General features: G+C 46.2%; 1 protein-coding gene across 2 annotated transcripts in view; it reads right to left on the reverse strand.

Annotated features, from left to right (window-relative positions):
* The window catches only part of Mrtfb (myocardin related transcription factor B), a 151,912-nt gene that overhangs the window by 15,248 nt on the left and 118,275 nt on the right, over window positions 1–18,389 (reverse strand). For both annotated transcript variants that reach the window (XM_076577830.1, XM_006983889.4), the window contains 4 exons: window positions 8,896–9,033; window positions 6,147–6,406; window positions 2,873–2,954; window positions 1,410–2,405 (listed from right to left, as the gene is read on the reverse strand). In XM_076577830.1, the coding sequence (XP_076433945.1) occupies window positions 1,410–2,405; window positions 2,873–2,954; window positions 6,147–6,406; window positions 8,896–9,033 (1,476 nt within the window). The remainder of the gene's footprint in view (window positions 1–1,409; window positions 2,406–2,872; window positions 2,955–6,146; window positions 6,407–8,895; window positions 9,034–18,389) is intronic.

Below are 18,389 nucleotides of genomic sequence, written 5' to 3' on the forward strand. Positions count from 1 at the left end.
GTCACAGCTACAATGAAACGACACAAGACGGTTACAGTCAAATACCTGGGGTCATCTCATCTTTGATAATTACTTTCTCAATTTTTTTTTCACCCCGAGACAGGGTTTCCTCAGTTAAGACCTGGTTATCCTGGAACTCTGTAGACCAGGCTGGCCTCAAACTCAGAGATCTGCCTGCCTCGGTCTCCCGAGTGCTGGGATTAAAGGCATGCACCACCACTGCCCAGCTAATCATTTTCAAATTTTTTTTCTGATAGAAATATAAAAAAACTATCATTAATTGGGTGCCGTGTGACACTGTGCTGCACACACATGTTGTGTCCTGGAACATTTTCTCCTTCTTTCTGGAGCTGGGGACTGGGGGTTCAAAACTGTCTAGCTTCCTGAGAAGCACAGTACTGTAGGTACAGTTACCCGCCTGAACAACACTCCTGGACTTCTGTCAACCTTTCCCGAGTGAGTTCAACAAGCCTATACCAATGACACATACCAGATCAGACCACTGTTCCTTTTCCACTTGAAAAGTTTTAAAGGCAGAAAATTGAAACAAGGCAGCTCTACACACAATAGTCAGGTCTGTAGCACATTCAAGAGCACTGAGGAAAACTGTGATACCCAACAGCCCACAATTCTGCTTTAAGCTTGCAGCATCTGCAGTCTGTGAATAGCCAGAAATGCTGGGCACACAGCTGTACAGAGGCCCAGCAGAAAACAGGTTCTCTTCTTCTATCAACTCTAACCAAGTGTTTAGATCACTCTCTTCCCTAAGGTACGTTATAGAATAGACTTCCGACTCAAAGCATTCTACAAACAAAGCAGGGCGTTAGAGTGCTTTGCACTTGCCAAGGTTGTCTGGGCTCTGCCTCTAGAACTCAGGGGTGAACTTACCTCTGCCTGCTGTCACAGGTATTGGGCAAATTAAAGAAGCTCAGTGGCCACATGTGTGTAACATCCATAAGAAGTGCTACACCGAGCAAGAAAGCAAGAAGCCAACAAGTAGGTCCCTGTGGTCAGGACAGCCCCACGCTTCCCTCATGAGCCGTTCTCATATGAATGGCACCTCCCAGGAATAGGCACATGGCACTATGTGTATGTTTGTGTGCCTTTGTGTGTTTATGTGCATGTGTGCAGGTGCCCAAGGAAATCAGAGGGTACAGGATCCCCTAGAGTTACAGACAGTTGTGACCTGACTGATGTGGGTGCTGGGGAACCAAACCTGGGTCCTGTTTGAGAGCAGCATGTGCTCTGAACTATACCGAGCAGCTCTCCAGCCCTGCACGTGTATCAAGAGAACAGGAGGCGGGGGTGTTTTAGAACAGGAGGCCACCACAACCACAGTGGCCACGCAGCAGCTCAGGCTGCTGCACCGTTCCCACTGCTGCAGAGGGACACTGTGAGACACGTCGTACCTGGAGCTGGAGGCCGCTGACTGGAAGTTGCACTGGAGTGACACTTGAGCCCTGGATGGACACTGGCAACAGCAGCTGAGTGGTCTGCGTGGTCAGTAAGGCCTGGGGCTGAGCAACAAGGGCAGGCGGCTGTCCCTGGGAACTCACGTAGAACTGCGAGACAACACTCTGCTGCTCTGCTTGGGCTATGGGGACCTCCTGCTTGATGACCACAGCCTTTTTGGCAATAAGGGTCTGGCTACCTGTGGAGATGGGCTGCTGTGGGCTGGAGCAGTCGGGAAGTGAGGCCTCGTCCTTGATGGAGGACCCAACACTGGCGTGCGTTTGATCTGATGTACCGAGGGGCTGTGCAGGGCCACTGGGCTGAGGGTCTGGGGGCCGCTGTGCTCGTTTCTCCACCTCGAGCTGCATCTTGAGCACCTCTACCAGCTTCTGCTCTTGCTCCAGCTTCCTCTTCAGCTCTTCAATCTGCTTCTCCTTCTCCTGAAGCTTTCGGTCCTTTTCAGCAGCGTCCAGTTCTAGGGCTGACAGGGTGCTGCTGGTGGGGCTCAGGCTGTCCTCGTGGCCTGCCACCCTCAGGGGGGAGGCACACAGGAACTGGGAAGGGGACATCATGCTCATGATCTCGGTGAAGGTGTCTGTCATGTTTGTGTCATCGGTACTGAGACTGGACTGCTCAGAGGGCGACGGCGAGATGGGCAGAGGGGAATGGGCACTTTCCACGTGGGTCACGCTGCTGCTTCCAGCAGGCGGCAAGTCTGCCTTGAAAGTGGACACAGAGCTAGTCACGGCGTTGTGCAGTGTTGTGACGGGCAGGGCCACTGTCACCTCTGGGCTACTGGTGACAATAGCGGCTGAGGACACTGCCACAATACTGCCAGCAGCAAGGCCACTACTGGTCACTTCCTGGTAGGGTTTCAGGCGTTCAATGAGGTCTGGTTTAGTTCCCGACACTGGCAGACCCCTCAGTTTGAGTTCTGTCTTCAGCTCTGACACCTGGAGGCAAAAGCAGATCAGGTGTTTGGTTTCCTGAGTCTCGGGGCATAAACAGCAGAACTCCCTCCCTTGCCCACAGAGGGATGGGCCCCCACTCCAGCAGACTTCTGAACCTGACATATAAACTTGGACTTTCTCCATCTGTACCACATCTGTGTTCACCATCATGAACTCAAATCTACCGAGGAGGCACAGAAGCCTGTGAGCAGTGCCTGGAAAGAGCTGGTCCTCTAAGAACTTCTACACAGAAGCGCTCTCTGCTCACGGTGCTCAAAGAAGCCACACGTCAGCAAATGAGAATTACCAGCTATTTGAAAGATCAAACCTAACAGAAATAAAAAGAAAACACTCCTCTAAAGGGAACTACTGTTGTTCACTTATGGAAAACTATGCACAGGACAGGCAACCCTGGCCGTCTGCTCACGTGTCAGGTACTGAAGGGAATAAGCTGGAGGTGGGATTGTTACCTTTAAATCATCCAGGCTGGAAGGCAGAGGCCCTGGCCTCCTGGCAGGTGCAGTCGGGCTATTGCTGTTGTTCTTGTCATTTCTTCAACAGAAAAAGAAACGAGAGTTCACAACAAGCTGCTTCTAGGTCCGCTCTATGAACAATCTATCTGCTTCCAGGGAGACTCAATTACAGACACACACTGGAAGACTCAGTATCGTGGAAACAGCAAATGCATTCCATCCCAGTCAAACCCCTAGAGGCACTGCCTGTCTGTCTGGAGGAAATTTAGAAGGTGGCTCTAAGCTTGATGCCGAGAAGGCAAAGGCCGGGGCGCCCTAAAGGAAAGCTTGATGCTAACTGTGGCCCACGCTGCACACTGGCAGCTAACACATTTACATCTCTGCCTTTCAACACTTGCCTGGTGTGGGTTGAGTTAAAATGCCTACCTAGTCTTGAAAATGAAGTTTTTTGAGGTTTGGGCAAAATGCTGAGTGTTTTATGTATCATAAGCTTCTTCTCACACAGAACTTAAAGTCTTACCTCAGAGAAGTAGAAACTCAATTGGTGCTTTGGGTTTTATTGTTATTCAATATTGTCCCCACAAGGAGCATTCTTGGACATTTTTCTATATCAACCTCTCCATGAAGTTTGAATAACTGCTATACTGTGCTTTATTACCTGATGTGCCCACCCCACCCCACCTTTATTCTATTTAGTGATACTGTCCCCTGGAGAATATACAGTGAAGTACTACTCATGGGGCTAGGGAGATGGCTCAGTTGGTGGAGAGGTTGAGGATCTGTGTTCAGATCCTCAGCATCTCCATGAAAAGCTGGGCACAGAGGTGTGTGTCTAACCTGAGCATTGGGGAGGTGGGGACAGAAGGGTCCCTGGGGCTTGCTGGCCTTAAGAGTGAGTTCTGGGCTTGATGAGAGGACCTACCTGATACTGACTTCTGACCTGCACATGTGTGTACACAGAAACACAAATGTAACCCTTTCTGCTACCTTTGTGGCCAGGATTCCATATCTGTGCCTATGACTCACTGTTTAACTTATTTCTGTTATTTTAAAAGCTGAATTTTCTTTTCACCTAAATCACAGATGAGACCTGAGGTTCTGAGCCCTGCAGTGGGCTCCTGACACCTTTCCTAACTTCTGCTGGTATGAGACCACCCGGGGCTTATGTGAAGCCCAGGCCTGCTCTGTAGTAACAAGGAGGCACAGGGATGGGTACAGACGTCTGAACCTGACATATAAACTTGGACTTTCCCCACAGCAGACCTTCAGATCTTCTGTCTTTTTGTTTTTTTGAGACAGTCTTGTGATGTGGCCTGAGCTAGACCTGAACCTGCAACCTCCAGCCTTACCTCCCCTCATGCTGGGATTATGACCACACCTGGCTTCAGTTCTCTTTGCTCTGTCACAGATCTCTGGTAAAGATTAGTAGTGTGCTGGAAAACAAAATCCTCATTTTTCAGATCTGGGAACTGGCCAGAACTTGAGTTCAGTTGTCCTGTGGTTAAATGACAGAGGACACTAGATGGCTCTTTCCTCTTCCTGGGGAGGTTAGTTATGGCAGTTGGGGTTCTCGTGGAGGGGAGGCAAACTGAAGCCTCAAGGAAGGAAGGGTTGTGGAGTCTTGAGTCCTATGCCCTAGCTGTCCTCTGTCCAGGCAGAGGTTAGCTGAAGAGCGGGCTCAGCATCAGGAGCCCCTGTTGCTCTTGTAGGGGACCTGGGTTCCATTCCAAGCACCAATATGGCAGTTCACAACTGTCTTGTCACTCCAGTCCCAGGGGATCTGATGCCCTCTCCAGCACCAGGCATGCACATGGCACACATATATACATGCAGGCAAAACATTCAAACACATAAAATAATAAATCTTGAAAACTGTTTCAAGTTTATGTACATGGATGTTCTGACTGCAAGCATGTCCCCTTCACTTTGAAAAGGGTAATTCACAGGTAGATATCACAGGAAAAACCATTCTGTGGATTTCCTACTGGGATGGAGTCAAAAGACCAAGCCTACTAGACGGCAGCAGGGCTGATGGTGGTGTGAGCAGCCAGGAACCATGGGCACCACTGTTGTCACTACTGGTGCCTGAGCAGCTGGAGGTGTAGGACATCTGCCCAGGTCTTAGACAAAGCTACAACATGGTGACAGCTGCTTGGGTCCTGTCCCAACTCTGACACCTTTCCACCAAAACAGCTCACTTGGGCTTGCTTGCTTTTAAATAATAACACGTTACAGAATTACTTCTCCATCTCCATGTTCTGTTTTAGACATGTGCTCCACAAGATGGTCTAAATTACCAATGAATTTAATCTTCATCATGACATTTTTATCTTAAGAGAAGGAAATTGATAATCATTCTCCTATGATACTGAACAGCTTGCACTCAGAGTATTTTCTCAATGACAAGCTTCTCTGTCCCTTCCCTGTCTCTAGAGCTGGATAAGTGGGAAGGGAAGGATAGGACCTTTGCATCTTTGAGTTTCAGAAAAAGCATGTTGGGATAAATATCCAAAACATTCTTCAACCAGTGAGTTGAGGGTACAAACTTGCCTCCCCTGGGCCCTAACAATAGGTGGAAAGCTGTGGCAACGCCATCCTTCTCCACTCCTGGGCACGGAGAACTTTCTCTATGAGTCACCTGCCACGTCTTTCAGGACCTCATCACTGCCCCTTTGCCCCCGAACATTTCCAGAATCTCCTTTATTATCAGTATCCAACTTGTTTTTAATGATTCAGTCCTACCAGGTTTACCACTGTCTAAACATTGCACTGTCTGTCACGTGGAACGGTCTCCTGCAGCATGATTCTACCTCCTTCCTTGGACCTTTCTTAGGAATCACTCATGGTCCCCCATCAGGCAACTTTGCTCACCACCAATGCATGTCCTTCCTCTACCAGAGTTTGTCTCTTTCTCTGTTTGGAAGAGCCTTCTAGAGCCTTCTTCCCTGTGGAACTTTCCACCCATGCTTCTTCACATGTGTGGGTGTGCATCCCACGGTTTTCTCAAGCACTTGGTACTGACAGGTCCAGTGGGCACATCTTCCCTGAAGAGCTGTGAAGAGCTCTGAGTCTACTGGAGGACAAATGCCTGACTAGAAGGCAGGCCACAGTCACTTTGGGACTGCAGACCCTGTGTGGTGAGCTTGGACAGCAGCCAAGTGAGGGTGGTCCCTGAGCAGAGTGCTGGGCCACATTCAACCTTCTGTAACTTGGGATCCTCCCAGAGCCAGGGTATAAGCCATGGCGGGACACACCCCGAGTGCAGGCTTACTTGATGGGTGCGGGCAGGATGGTCTGGTAGTTGTAGTGTTGCTGCTGCTGCTGTTGCTGCTGGCTCAGGATCTGCAGCTGTAGGAAGAGCTGCTGCTGCTGGAGCAGGCGGGCGTAGTTGGAGTCCATCTGTGGCTCACTTTTCTCCCCTTTCTGGTTTGGTGGAATGTACTGGTGGTACTTCAACTTCTTCACTCGGGGTTTCGGATCTTTGCATTTTTTGCTACGGTGTTTGTCATTTGTATTCTTGGGATGGCTTTGCTATTTTTTGAGGAAATAAAAAAATAAAAGGGAGAACATTCTAAGAGATGTATGGCTATGTAAAAATAAATAAACAAACAAACAAATAAATTCTTCTAAAGAGAATAAGACAGATTATATAAGCAGCATTAAGGAAAATAACAGAATTCAAAATGCCAGGTAATATAAATTAAAAAAAAACTGAAAATGTTCAATTTTATTTTTAAAATGGGGTAAGACCATACATCTCTCCTATCTTATGACTGGCAGGCAACTTTTTCTTGAGTTGTTCTTTTCAGTTTCAAAATCTACAGACCAATCTCACCTTTCTAGGTGAAGAACAAAGCAAGTTTGTTTGTTTTGTCCTGTTTCAGTATGTTTGCTCTTATTTTATTATTATTCTTTAAATGCCTGTTTGTTTTCTAATGAGAGACAGAATTGGTGCCGGATATTAATGGGAGGGAGGTGAGGAGAATCTTAGAGGAGCTGGGGAAGGGGAAACTGTGATCAGAATATATTGTACAGAAAGCATCTGTTTCTAATAAAAAGAAGAAAAACGTTACAAAACAAAAAGCAAAATGAAACCAAACAGTGGATGGAGAGATGGCTTGGCTGTTTGGAGAACTGGCAGAGGACCTGCTGGTCCCCAACATCCACATGGTGACTTACAACCACCAGTAACTCCAGTTTCCAGGGGATCTTTTGATCTCTTTGGACACAAGCCACTCACATGGTGCACATACATACATGCAGGCAGAATACTCATATAAATAAAAATAAAATACATCTAAAAACAAATAATAACGAAAAAACCAGACAAAACAGGACATCATTCCTAAGTTGCTTTAGTGACAGACAACTGCATAGATCTTGTGACTAAGCTACATACAACATCCTCGTAACCAAAGAATGAGAAAATGACAAGCCCTCCCCACACCAAGAGTGTAGACCAGATAATAACTCTTGGGCACATAACTTCCTCTGTGAATGCATGCCAGTGTAGAGCAGGTCATGGAGAGCCCATGCACGTTTACGGGAAATGTTCCTCTCCGTGCTACCGACGGCACGGGCTCTTCCTGTCGTACAGGAGTGGTCCGGCGCACGGCCTTCACAGCCGTGGTACAAGCCGCTCGTGAAACCGGCTGCTCTGACTGACTCACAAGAGCTCCACGTGCACCTTTTCCTAACTCTGCGCTTGTGACGTCACACAGGCTACCTGAAGCTGGTGGCTGTGGTGGGAGCATGCACCCCATGGAAAGTGGCAAGGCTGTAATCTGTCAGTCAGTCTGTTGAGCTTACACACCACTCAACAGTCCAGTTAGCTGGTCAGCTAGTGTCAGCACGCACAAGGAAGAATCTGTACAATGTGGATGCTGCTGGAGTCTTGTGCCTCTTCCTTTCCACAGGAGCCCTTGGTGCGCCCCTCCCTCTGCTTTTTCTGGGACTGCACAATCCTTGTTGATGCTTCTTCCCCTAGAGCCAAAACCCTCCCTAAGAGAAGCTAGTAGGGAAGCAGAGTGGGAGAAAGGCAACAGGACAGGCTGGCATGCTGGCCCTCTGTGCTATTGAGGGACGCGGGGTGGATACTGGTGGGGTGGATGTAGAGGAGATACCGCACACGCGTTAGGAGGTGACTGTTGACATTCCTGCTTCCGGTGCTGAGCCGGGGAAAGGTGTTCCGAAGTTAGAGTCCCCCTGCCTCAGAAGCCTTGGCTGGGAGAGAAGAGTGTGCTCATTTGAAAGGCAGCTTTGCCTTAGAACTGAGTGCTGCATGACCTTCAGGGCAGACAGAGGCTGGAGCAGAACCTGGAGATGGGGCCTTTGTAACCATGCCACCCCTCATCTGAGGGCCAGCCTCCTCTGCACGGTGACAAGAGGTTAGTGAGCACTAATGTCCTATTTAGTTCAAAAGGTTTGAGACGTGAACTCTGCCAGGTTTAGGAAAAGCCACAAATGAGATGGTTAGACTATTCCTTATTGTTATTTTCCCCCATCATCTTATTTAGAAATTATAAATAGGATTTTAAGAACTTTAAAAATATACTGCATATTTAAATATTTTTCTCCTTCCTTGGGACTTATTCTAACTGAATTATTTCAACCAAGTGCACTTTGGGGAACAGTGCCAGGAACCGGAGGCGTATCTGAGATCCTGCCAAGCTGCTTTGGACGAAATGACTCAACCAAAAGGCCTCTCCAGAGCCTCTGACCAGCACATCCTCTCTCTTGTCTGGGTGCCATAGAGCTTCACCTTGCACACAGAATCCAAAGCGGGCTGTCATCAAAGACGTCCCTGGGATGCTACGCAGCCAGCACTTCATACAGCCAAGCTCTTTGTCATCTGTTACTGGGGGACAGGTCATGTGCTGACCCAGTCCAGCAAGCATTAATTTCGTTTTCAAGGTTGTGGGAACTCCAGACACATGCCTCCCTGTCTTGTGTCCAGAGGCTTGATGCTGAGGCACCAGTCACCGAGTGGAGCACTGCAGTGCTGTGCTCCGGGCACCTACCTTCACCAGCGTTGGGCCCGGCTTCGCTGAGGACACAGTGTTCGTGGGGAGGATGGGAGCTGTAGACCTCGTGGGAGGCTGGTCCGCAGTTAGAGGGGTTTTCAAGAATTCAGGAACTGCTGGGGACACTGAGCTAAACTGGTGGGAAAGGCAGAAAGAGACAAGGTCATGAGGTCAGTGGCTTTAAGAGGAATGGAACTGCAAGGGAATGACCTCATTTTACAAACGGCATCCTTACTGATTATCCGATACAAAGTGGTTGGCCCCAAACCATATTCATATAAAAGACTCAGCATGTCGTAGTTATATATTTGTGCATACATACATACACATATACATATCTGTAATAAGAGTAAAGAAAAAGAGTCTATCAATTTGAGAGTGGGGGGCTCATGGGAGAGGTTTGGAAGGAGGAGACCTGGGAGAAGCTAGAAGGAAGAAAGGGATTGGTAAGTAATGTAATTCTATTTTAATTAAAAATGTATCAAGAGCCAGGCAGTGGTGGTGCACACCTTTAATCCCAGTACTCGGCTGAGCGGGTGGATCGAGGCCAGCCTGGTCTACAGAGTGAGATCCAGGACAGGCACCAAAACTACACAGAGAAACCCTGTCTCGAAAAACAAACAAACAAACAAAAAAGTATAAAGAACTTAAAAATATAAAAAAATAAGTCTAAAAATGAAACAAAGAAAAACATACTATTGTGCCTGAGATTCCCATGAAGCAGGTTATTTAGCCTTTACCTCAGCTGAAGCTAAGTAAGGTTGAACTGATATAGAGTTGTGTGTGTTGTCCCGACTCCCCAGAAATACGGTTAGAGCCATCCTTATTTTTGTCAAAAACAAAATGACAAGAACAACAACAACAACAACACAACTCATGAAAGCACTCAGAACAGTACATGGCATTTCTAAACCTTTCTTGACAGACAGGTCATACTAACCCTGGCCCATTCACATGTAGGGTTTGGCCTTCCAGAACATAGGCCTGCACCATGCCTGCCCCCTTCTGCTGTTGGCGGCACCTCCCAGGAGGCTCATGCCATCCCCAGGGGCCTTCAATGTGCTGCACACCTCACACTTCTGTCTCCAGACCGATGCTAACTGACCACATCCCCTCGTGTCTTTTAAAAGAGAAGGGGAAGAATGTGTTCCCAGGAGACTGTCTCCTTGCATACCTGAGCTTCTCTTACAGGGGCTTTGCCCTTCCAAAGCTAGAGAGCACCAGCATGGAGCTGGGATGGGGGCAGAAACAGCTACAGTAGATTTCACTGCTCCTTGCTAGTAATCCACTCCAAGTATGTGACATGTCCATCACCAGAGGGAATGCTGTGTTCTCACTTCCGCTTCCTTATTACCAGCTTTTCTTCAGGGAAAATGGTTTTTCTTCAGAAAAGACATCCCACTCCCTTCAGTCCTCTTGTGGAAGTATTTAAAATAACAAACTGCATCTCCCTTCCTTAAGATAAACAACCTGAAAGCCTGGAGTGCTATTAGCAACAAGAAATATGAAGCCCGGTGTGTATACTCAATAAACATCTGTTTAATTGATGAGTGGCGTTCTTGTGGCTTCCCTCAGCAAAGTCACATTCTTAAGCCCAGCTGTGCCTGTGAATGAGAATGCGACTGTACAAGTCCAGGGCTCTCTCTGAGACCAGCCCCTGCTACTCATTTCAGCTTGAGATTATTAACGTAAGACAATGTAAGAGACTTTGTAAAGATGGCTGTGATCAGCCTCATTTCATCCAGAAATGAAGGTTCTGGACTCTGCTCTCCAACACTCTGGAGCTGTCTGGCTCTCTGATAAACCTGTGGCCAGCCAAGTTTCAAGTGAAAGGTGGCACTTTCCTATGGGACACGGTCTTACGCTATCAGTGGTCCTTTCACCTGGCATACTTTAGGGACCGAGATACTTCCTTCTGGGTGGTCACACAGGGAGTATACTCTTTGGCGCTTCTGTAACTGGTGTATGAAGTCGAATCAAATGTCCGAATTTTGGATTATACATTATCTCCTTACAAAAGCATTCCACCTGGTCTGATGTATCCGAGAGTAAGCAGATTGTGAACAACTTGAAGGGCCACCTTGGGGTGCTTGTGAAGATGTGTCGTCTTGCCTGCATTCCTAGTCTGTGCCTCCTTCAGCCTCTAAGACAGATGCTGTCTTTAATTGTCTCTACTTCAATGTGACTGTTATCCAGAAAACCGCAAAACTAAAGCCACTGAAACAGTGGCTGGTTGTTCACTGTGCCTAAGGGGAAGAGATATCTAGAGTCCTCTAGGTATTCTGTCAGGCTTCTTATGTGCCTTGAAAGATACAAACCAAAATATCCTCCAGAAATGGCACATGACATGTCTAGGGTTATGCTCCAATAAAGTAAACTCTGCAAAAGGACCCAGGTGCCAGGGTTCCGAACCTACCATGTTCTTCTAAAAGGGCTGAAAATATCTAGGTCACAAAGGATGCTTCCTCTGCTCTACAGTTAATATGTGATCCTATGAGCAGTATGTTACCACCTTAGAAAGAATACTAAAGTATCTAAATTGACACCAAAACCTGCATTCACCTTGTGAATCTCTAACTTAAGGATTTAGAATTAGAAGAAAAAGAAGCTGCTGACTTGATTTCCCATCCCATAGGATGACTATTCCCACCCCAGGATATAGGGCTCCTGACTGCTAGACCTTCACTTTCATCTTCCACTATCAGAGAAAACAGCAGAGGGCTGGGACTGGCTCAGCTGGGAAAGTGCTTGCCATGTAAGCATGAGGACCTGAGATGGGAGGAACTCCAGCATCCATGCAGAACATGCAAGGTGTGAAGTGAGCATGCAATCCAGTGCTGGGGAGAGAGATGGGATCCCTAGGGCTCCTTGTGTCGCCAGCCTCGCCAAATAAGTGAGCTGCAGGTTCAGGGAGAGAGCCTCTCTTAAAAAACAAGGTGAGAGTGCCTGAGGAGGACTCCTAATGTAATCTCTAGCTTCCAGACACACACACTCAAGACACATGCATGCACACATATGAACACACTCACATGAGCATATACAATACTTGACACATCAACCTGGCTTCCACATACATGTGTATACACACAACACATCATTCAAAGGAAAATGTCAGAAAAATATTAAATACCGGATATTTTGACATTAAGTTAGAAAAAGAGACTTTTAACTTTAAAACCAACCTTTCTTTTACTAGAAATCTACGGGAAAAAGTTAACAATGCAGGTTCTGGCTGCCTACCCTGCAGACTACTGTCTGCACATGAAGGCTCAGGTGTTGCCTTTTGGAAAACTCTTACTTTCTTATACTGTAGCTTTTCAATCTCTAATAAACATGGTTTTGCTGTGGATATCGCTCTATATAAATAAAGCACTGATTGGCCAGTGACCAGGCAGGAAGTACAGGCGGGACAAGGAGAGAGGAGAATTGAGGAAGGAGGAAGGAAAGAGAGACCGCCTGGAGCCGCCGCCAGGACAAGGAAGATGTAAAGTACCGGTAAGCCACGAGCCACGTGGCAAAGTAAAGATTAATAAAAATGGGCTGAATATAATAGTAAGAGCTAGACAATGATAGGCCTGAGCTAATGGCCAAGCAGTTTAAATAATGTAAGAGTCTGTGTGTTTATTTTATAAGTGGGCTCCGGGACTGGCGGGAGCTGGAGAGAAATTCTCCAGCAACATGGTTTTAATTCAGGATGCAGAAGAGTTCTTGCTGAAGATGGCAACATGCAAATAAATTCAAACTGTAACTGTGCTTTGAATACTGTTTGGATATTTCAATTCCTACACAGATTAAATAAACAATGAATGAGCTGAATACAAACCCAACATGTTTTGAGTACAGGCATGTAAAATCTCATTTGTTGGTGTGTGTCCCTCTGTGACTGGCTCATTCATTTAATATAATGCTCTGGTTCACCTATACTGTAGCTGGTATAGAACCCCTTCCTTTTCAAGGGCAGCTTTTTGTTTCTGCATTCAGATGCTGTGCACAGAAGGGCTGTTTTTCTGTTTGCTATGAGATGTTGCTCACAGGAAGAGGGTGAATGGTGGTATGTATGTTACAGAGAATATATATGCTCTAATTCTTATAACCTTTGGTTCATATGTTTTAAAGACAGGTCTTACTATACGGCCCAGGCTCTTGAACTCAGAACCACCCTCCTGTGTCAGCTTGCGAAGTACTGGGTGATAGGTGTGTGCCAGAACAACCTGCCTCCTGCTTTCGACTCATTCATCCTGAACGGAACTGCTAGGTCATTGGTTAAGTTCTGCCTTAAACAATATTTACTTAGTTTTTTTTTTATTTACTTTGTGTGGGTGTGCATGCTGGTGGAGGATGGAGGAGTCAGTTAGCTCCCAATTGCTATGCAGATTACAGGGACTGAATTTACATCATCAGACTTGGTGGCAAATGCCCTTACTCACTTGAGCCGTCACTGGCCCAGTAAAATTGTATTTTTAAGACACCATTTTCTACAATGACTATGTAACTACATATGTTACTACAGTAACAACTCACAAGAATTCCAGTTTCACCACATACCTGCCAGAACCTGGTGTTTTCTGGGTATGGGATGGCATCTTCTGGTTTGTTTAATGGTTTTTTAGGCTATATATGTTGTGATGCATTTATTTCCATTGTCTACATAACATAGTTACAATATATCAGAGATCATCATATCTTATTGGCTATTTGTATATTATATTGTCTTAGGGTTACTATTGCCATGATGAAATGATCAACTTGCTGTGATCAAATCAAGTTGGGGAGGAAAGGGTTTATTTGGCTTATACTTCCATATTGCTGCTCACTACTGAAGGAAGTCAGGACAGAAACTCAAACAGGGCAGGAGCTGATACAGAGGCCATGGAGGGTGCTGCTTACTGACTGCTCATCATGGCTTGCTCAGCTTGCTTTCTTATAGCACCCAGGACCAGCACAAGGATGGCCCCACCCTGTAGGATGGCCCTTCCCATCAATCACTAATTGAGGAAAATGCCCTATGGGTTTGACTGTAGCCGAATCTTATGGAGGCGTCTTCTCAATTGAGGTCCCTCTTCTCAAATGACTTTAGTTTATGTCAACGTGACATAAAGCTAGCCAGCACATGTATCTTCTACGGAGAAATGTCCCTCAAGTTTTGTACCTATTTTTGAATAGTGTAGTTTACTTGTGAATGTCCTTTATGGATACCAGAGACAACCCCTCTTCAAGCACTTTCTCCCATTCTGTGGGTTGGCTTTTCATTCTGCTGATAAGATTCTTTGTACAAAACTTTTAAATTTTGATTAGAACTAATTAGCTCTTGTTGCCTGGGTCTTGTGTTCAAGAAAACAGGGAAAATGTAAGATCAGGATGACTTCTCCTGTGTCTCCTAAGTCTTCCCTAGTGTTACAGCTCACATGTAGGTCTTTCCCATTGTGAGTTGATTCCGTATAGGATAAACACAGATTAATTTTCTTAAATATGGATGCATGGTTTCCTTAGTAACACTGCATTTCCTGCACTGAGTGATCTTGGTGTTTCTGTCAAGGAATATTTTGTCATACACATGAGGACCTTTTTCTCTAGGCTCTTGTTTCAGTGGGCTCTGGTAGATTCCACTTGTCTGTGTGCTTGTTGTTATGCTAGCACCGTATTATTTTGATGGCTTCATGATAAGTTTTAAAAATCAATGTATTATATGCATGTATGAAACTGTCAAAGAAAACAATCTAATCAATAACAACTTTAAAAAAGGATGAGGCTGACAACATTATATATTTTTTAAATTCAACATGGTTTTGGTTTTTGGGGCCCCTTACACCCTTACAGGTTATTTATTTCAGTGGAAATCACTGTGGGGATTTGCTAGGGCTTGTACTGAATCTGTGGATTGTTTGAGATCATGCTCATGTCTCAACAGAAGCATTCCCAGAACTCTACATGTCTTTCTGTGTTCAGCTGACTTTTTTGTAGTGATGACCTGACTCCCTTTTCTCTTTCTGTTTATGTTCTTAATGCATTGTCTTTGTCACTGTGACAAGTATGTACGCCATTGAGAGCTGTTCTTAAAATCAGCTCAAGTCACATCAGAGATGTTGCTTTATGGCATCCCCATGTCTGCAGACCCAAAGGGACCAATCCTTCTGTTTTGGCTTCCTGAGTGTGGGAATGCAGGGGTGTATACCCTTCCCTAGCTCTCTTCTATACTAGCTAGAGCACAAATTGTTATAAACCACATAGTCATTACCATAGATTTGTAATTTTAAATATATTTTTAAAATCCTGTATACAAATTGGAGTTATAAATCAAGGTTGCAGTAGTTTTTTTTTTTTAAGTATTTGCCCATATATTATTGAACTAATTAGTTTTCTATTTGTAAGTTCCTTGAGGTATACGAGTGGCCAGGCCCCTCCCCTGAGGACCTCCAACTACCAAGTTCCACTTATAGAATACTCTAACTGCCCTAACTGCTGGACCCAGCCCCCACCCTACAAAGTAAAAAGTCCAAGCCCTGTACTTGAAATCCCACCAATCCCCATCCTGGAAAGCTCCACCCTGAAAAGTTCCACCCCCTCAAAAAGAACTCTATATAAACCCTGCTTTTTGCTCAGTTCTCTGCTGTCTTGCTCAAGCAGAGGCAGCCACCCTCCTGGTTCCCCCACCTCCCAATAAGTCTTTCGTGTGAGGTTTGTTGTGTGGTGGGACTTTGTGGTATTTCTTGGCTACCAACTGCCAGGAAACCTTTCCATCCAAGCTGCAACACTCACACTATTACTATGACATCGTTCCACAGGCCATGTTACTTTGGCACATGCATGTGTATGGAGGAGATGGCTTGCTACCTTGTGGTGACTTGGAAGAGGGGAGAGAGAAGAGGGGAAGAAGACATGGGAGACAGCTTAGCAGAGCAGCTGGTCAACAGTTCTCTGTCCAAGTACCAGGCTTTGGGAATTCACAGACGTGCTATCAGACCATGTTTATGGCTGGACATCCCGGTATTCTAAAATAAGAGGAAAGAGTCTGCAGATGAAAGGGACAGGGTACCTCCCTTGTACCCACATATGGAAACTGGGATTTTCTACTTTCCCACCGTTCATGAGTTGCCTAAGCATAAAACAAGTTGTGCTCCATTTGCAATATGTGATCTTTGGGGATGAAATGAGTTCTAAAGCTGAAAAAACTACCTAGCCAGGATCTCTGTGTTCGGTTTTTATTGTTGATTTGTGGTTTCAGTGACTCTGCTGCTTTTAGGCCAGTAAGAAGGCAGAAACAGGGTGATGAGAGGCTGAGAACAGACATACTCTTCCTCCTACCGGGCCCCACCTAATGGCCCACTTGGCTATGAACTTCTGAATAATGGATTAATCCACGGATGAACTCAGTGCCTTCATGATCCATTCACCTCTCAAGTCCACCAGCTGGCAGCCTAGCACACACAGGCCTTTGGGAACCTTAACAATCTCCTAAGGTGTCTCATTCATTAAATCAGGAAATACCTGTTTCTATGATAAAATGAATGATATCTTGCTGTCTCAGAACTTGGTATCTGGTGAGGAGCAGTATGGTAAGGTCTTTTCCCTTGAAGGAAATGTTAGAGTAATTATGAATAGATTTTACACATGCATTTGAATATAAAATGCCATCCACAAACTCCCCTACTTAGTCCTGAGTGGGTGGAGCTGTCTGGAAGGTTGTGAGACTCAGAGGTGGAGGCTGACTGGAGGAAGGGGTCCCTGGGGGTGGCCCCGAGTTTCCGCAGCCGGCCTGCTTTCTAGTCACTGTTTCCCAGACTGCAGCAGTGGCAGTGTGCAGGGCTGCTTCTCCAGTCACCACGCCTCTCCTGGCACCATGGACTTTATCCTCACACTGCAAGCCCAAACAAGCCCTTTCTACTTAGGCTGCTTCTTGTCAGGCCTTGTCACAGCTGGGAGAAAGGGAACCAAAAAGAGAAACTAAAAACCTGGAAAAACACAATGAAGTTCACACATTGTCAAAATCAAAGTTATCAATTCTAGACTTCACCGATATAAGGCTTGCTTCGGTACTTCATTTAAAAACTGACAACACAACAGACCCCGACAATGTCACCTTCAGTACTACTGAAGGTTTCCTCTTCTCAGCTGCCAGGGTCATGCAGATACATGTAAGAATCCTCAATTCCTTCCTTAAAAATACACACACAGGCTACAAGTTGCCTCAAGGTAACTGCAGTGGAACCATCCTTGACTGTGTGGAGGACTGTTCACACTCCCCAAAGCAGGTCTTTCCTCTGGCCTGGCTACTGGCTATGGGGAGTAGGTGCACACAGTACTGCAGCCACACTGAGGGCATGTGAAGATCAGTGCCTCTGTTCAGGGAGCAAGCCAGGCTCCGTGTGCTCTGTAATAAGCAATAAGCAATCTGTATTCATCGATAGACACTGCCATTCCCATTTCCCTCCAAGGGCTTACAGTGTCAGCTTGGCAGGACTGCCTTTGGTTAGTTTCTCACATAAACTTGGATAGGGACCAACTTTCATGAGCAAAGTAAAGGTTTGGCTGTGACAGAGAGGATGGCAATCTCTCACAGGTGGAGCCTCTGTGGCCCTAACTTTTCTTGTTGCTTACCACACACCTGCCTAGGAGCCGAGGAGGATGGGTTGTTGTGGCTCATAGTCTTGAGATACAGCCCATCCTGGTGAGAAGGCATGGCAGTGAGAGACTACCTGCATCCATCTGGTAGCAGAACAGACAAACATGAGTTTGCCTGGCTTCCTCCTGATTTATTCAGTGGGACCCATCCACGGGGCAGCACCACCCTGGTGTCCTCAGTTAAGCGCCTCTGAGGAAACACCCTCAGCAGATACTCTCTTGCTTATATCTCCTACCTGATTCCAAATCTAGTCAACTTGATACTAAGGATCAACCATCACAGCCCCAAGAAGCTGTTTACAGAGAGCTGAGGTGACAATTCTGTTACAAAAGCTACAGCCATGTGAATAACTATCTCACAACTTGACCTACTCAGACAGAAGCAGAAAAGTAACCCAAATGGCTAAGTCAAACTCTTTTCTAATGTTTATTTACGTACATACTTGACATTCTTTTTAGGCCTATTTTTAAAGCTCAAGCCAGGGTGAGGCAAGCATGTGAGGACGGTGGCGGCAGGCCTCCTTTCCCTCCATCTGCTCAGAGCCCAGTGATGCGCCTTAACCTCAGTGTCTGCCGGGCGGTGGCGCACGCCTGAAATCCCAGTGCTTGGGAGGCAGAAGCAGGCAGATCTCTGAGCTCAAAGCCTGCCTGGTCTACCGAGTGAGTTTCTGGACAGCCAGGGTCTTGAAAAAACAACAACAACAACAACAACAACAAAAACAACAAACAACCAAACAAAACAAAGAAACTCCAGCTTCCCTTCAGGCTAGGTTCCAGCAATACTGAGGGCCACAGACACTGCTGTTCTGTGATCTGGACAGAAGATCTGGACTGTCACTACCCATGTCATCTGTCTTAGTTTGGGTTTCTAT

Source organism: Peromyscus maniculatus, chromosome 8, assembly GCF_049852395.1.
Source record: "Peromyscus maniculatus bairdii isolate BWxNUB_F1_BW_parent chromosome 8, HU_Pman_BW_mat_3.1, whole genome shotgun sequence".
Taxonomy (NCBI): Eukaryota; Metazoa; Chordata; class Mammalia; order Rodentia; family Cricetidae; genus Peromyscus; species Peromyscus maniculatus.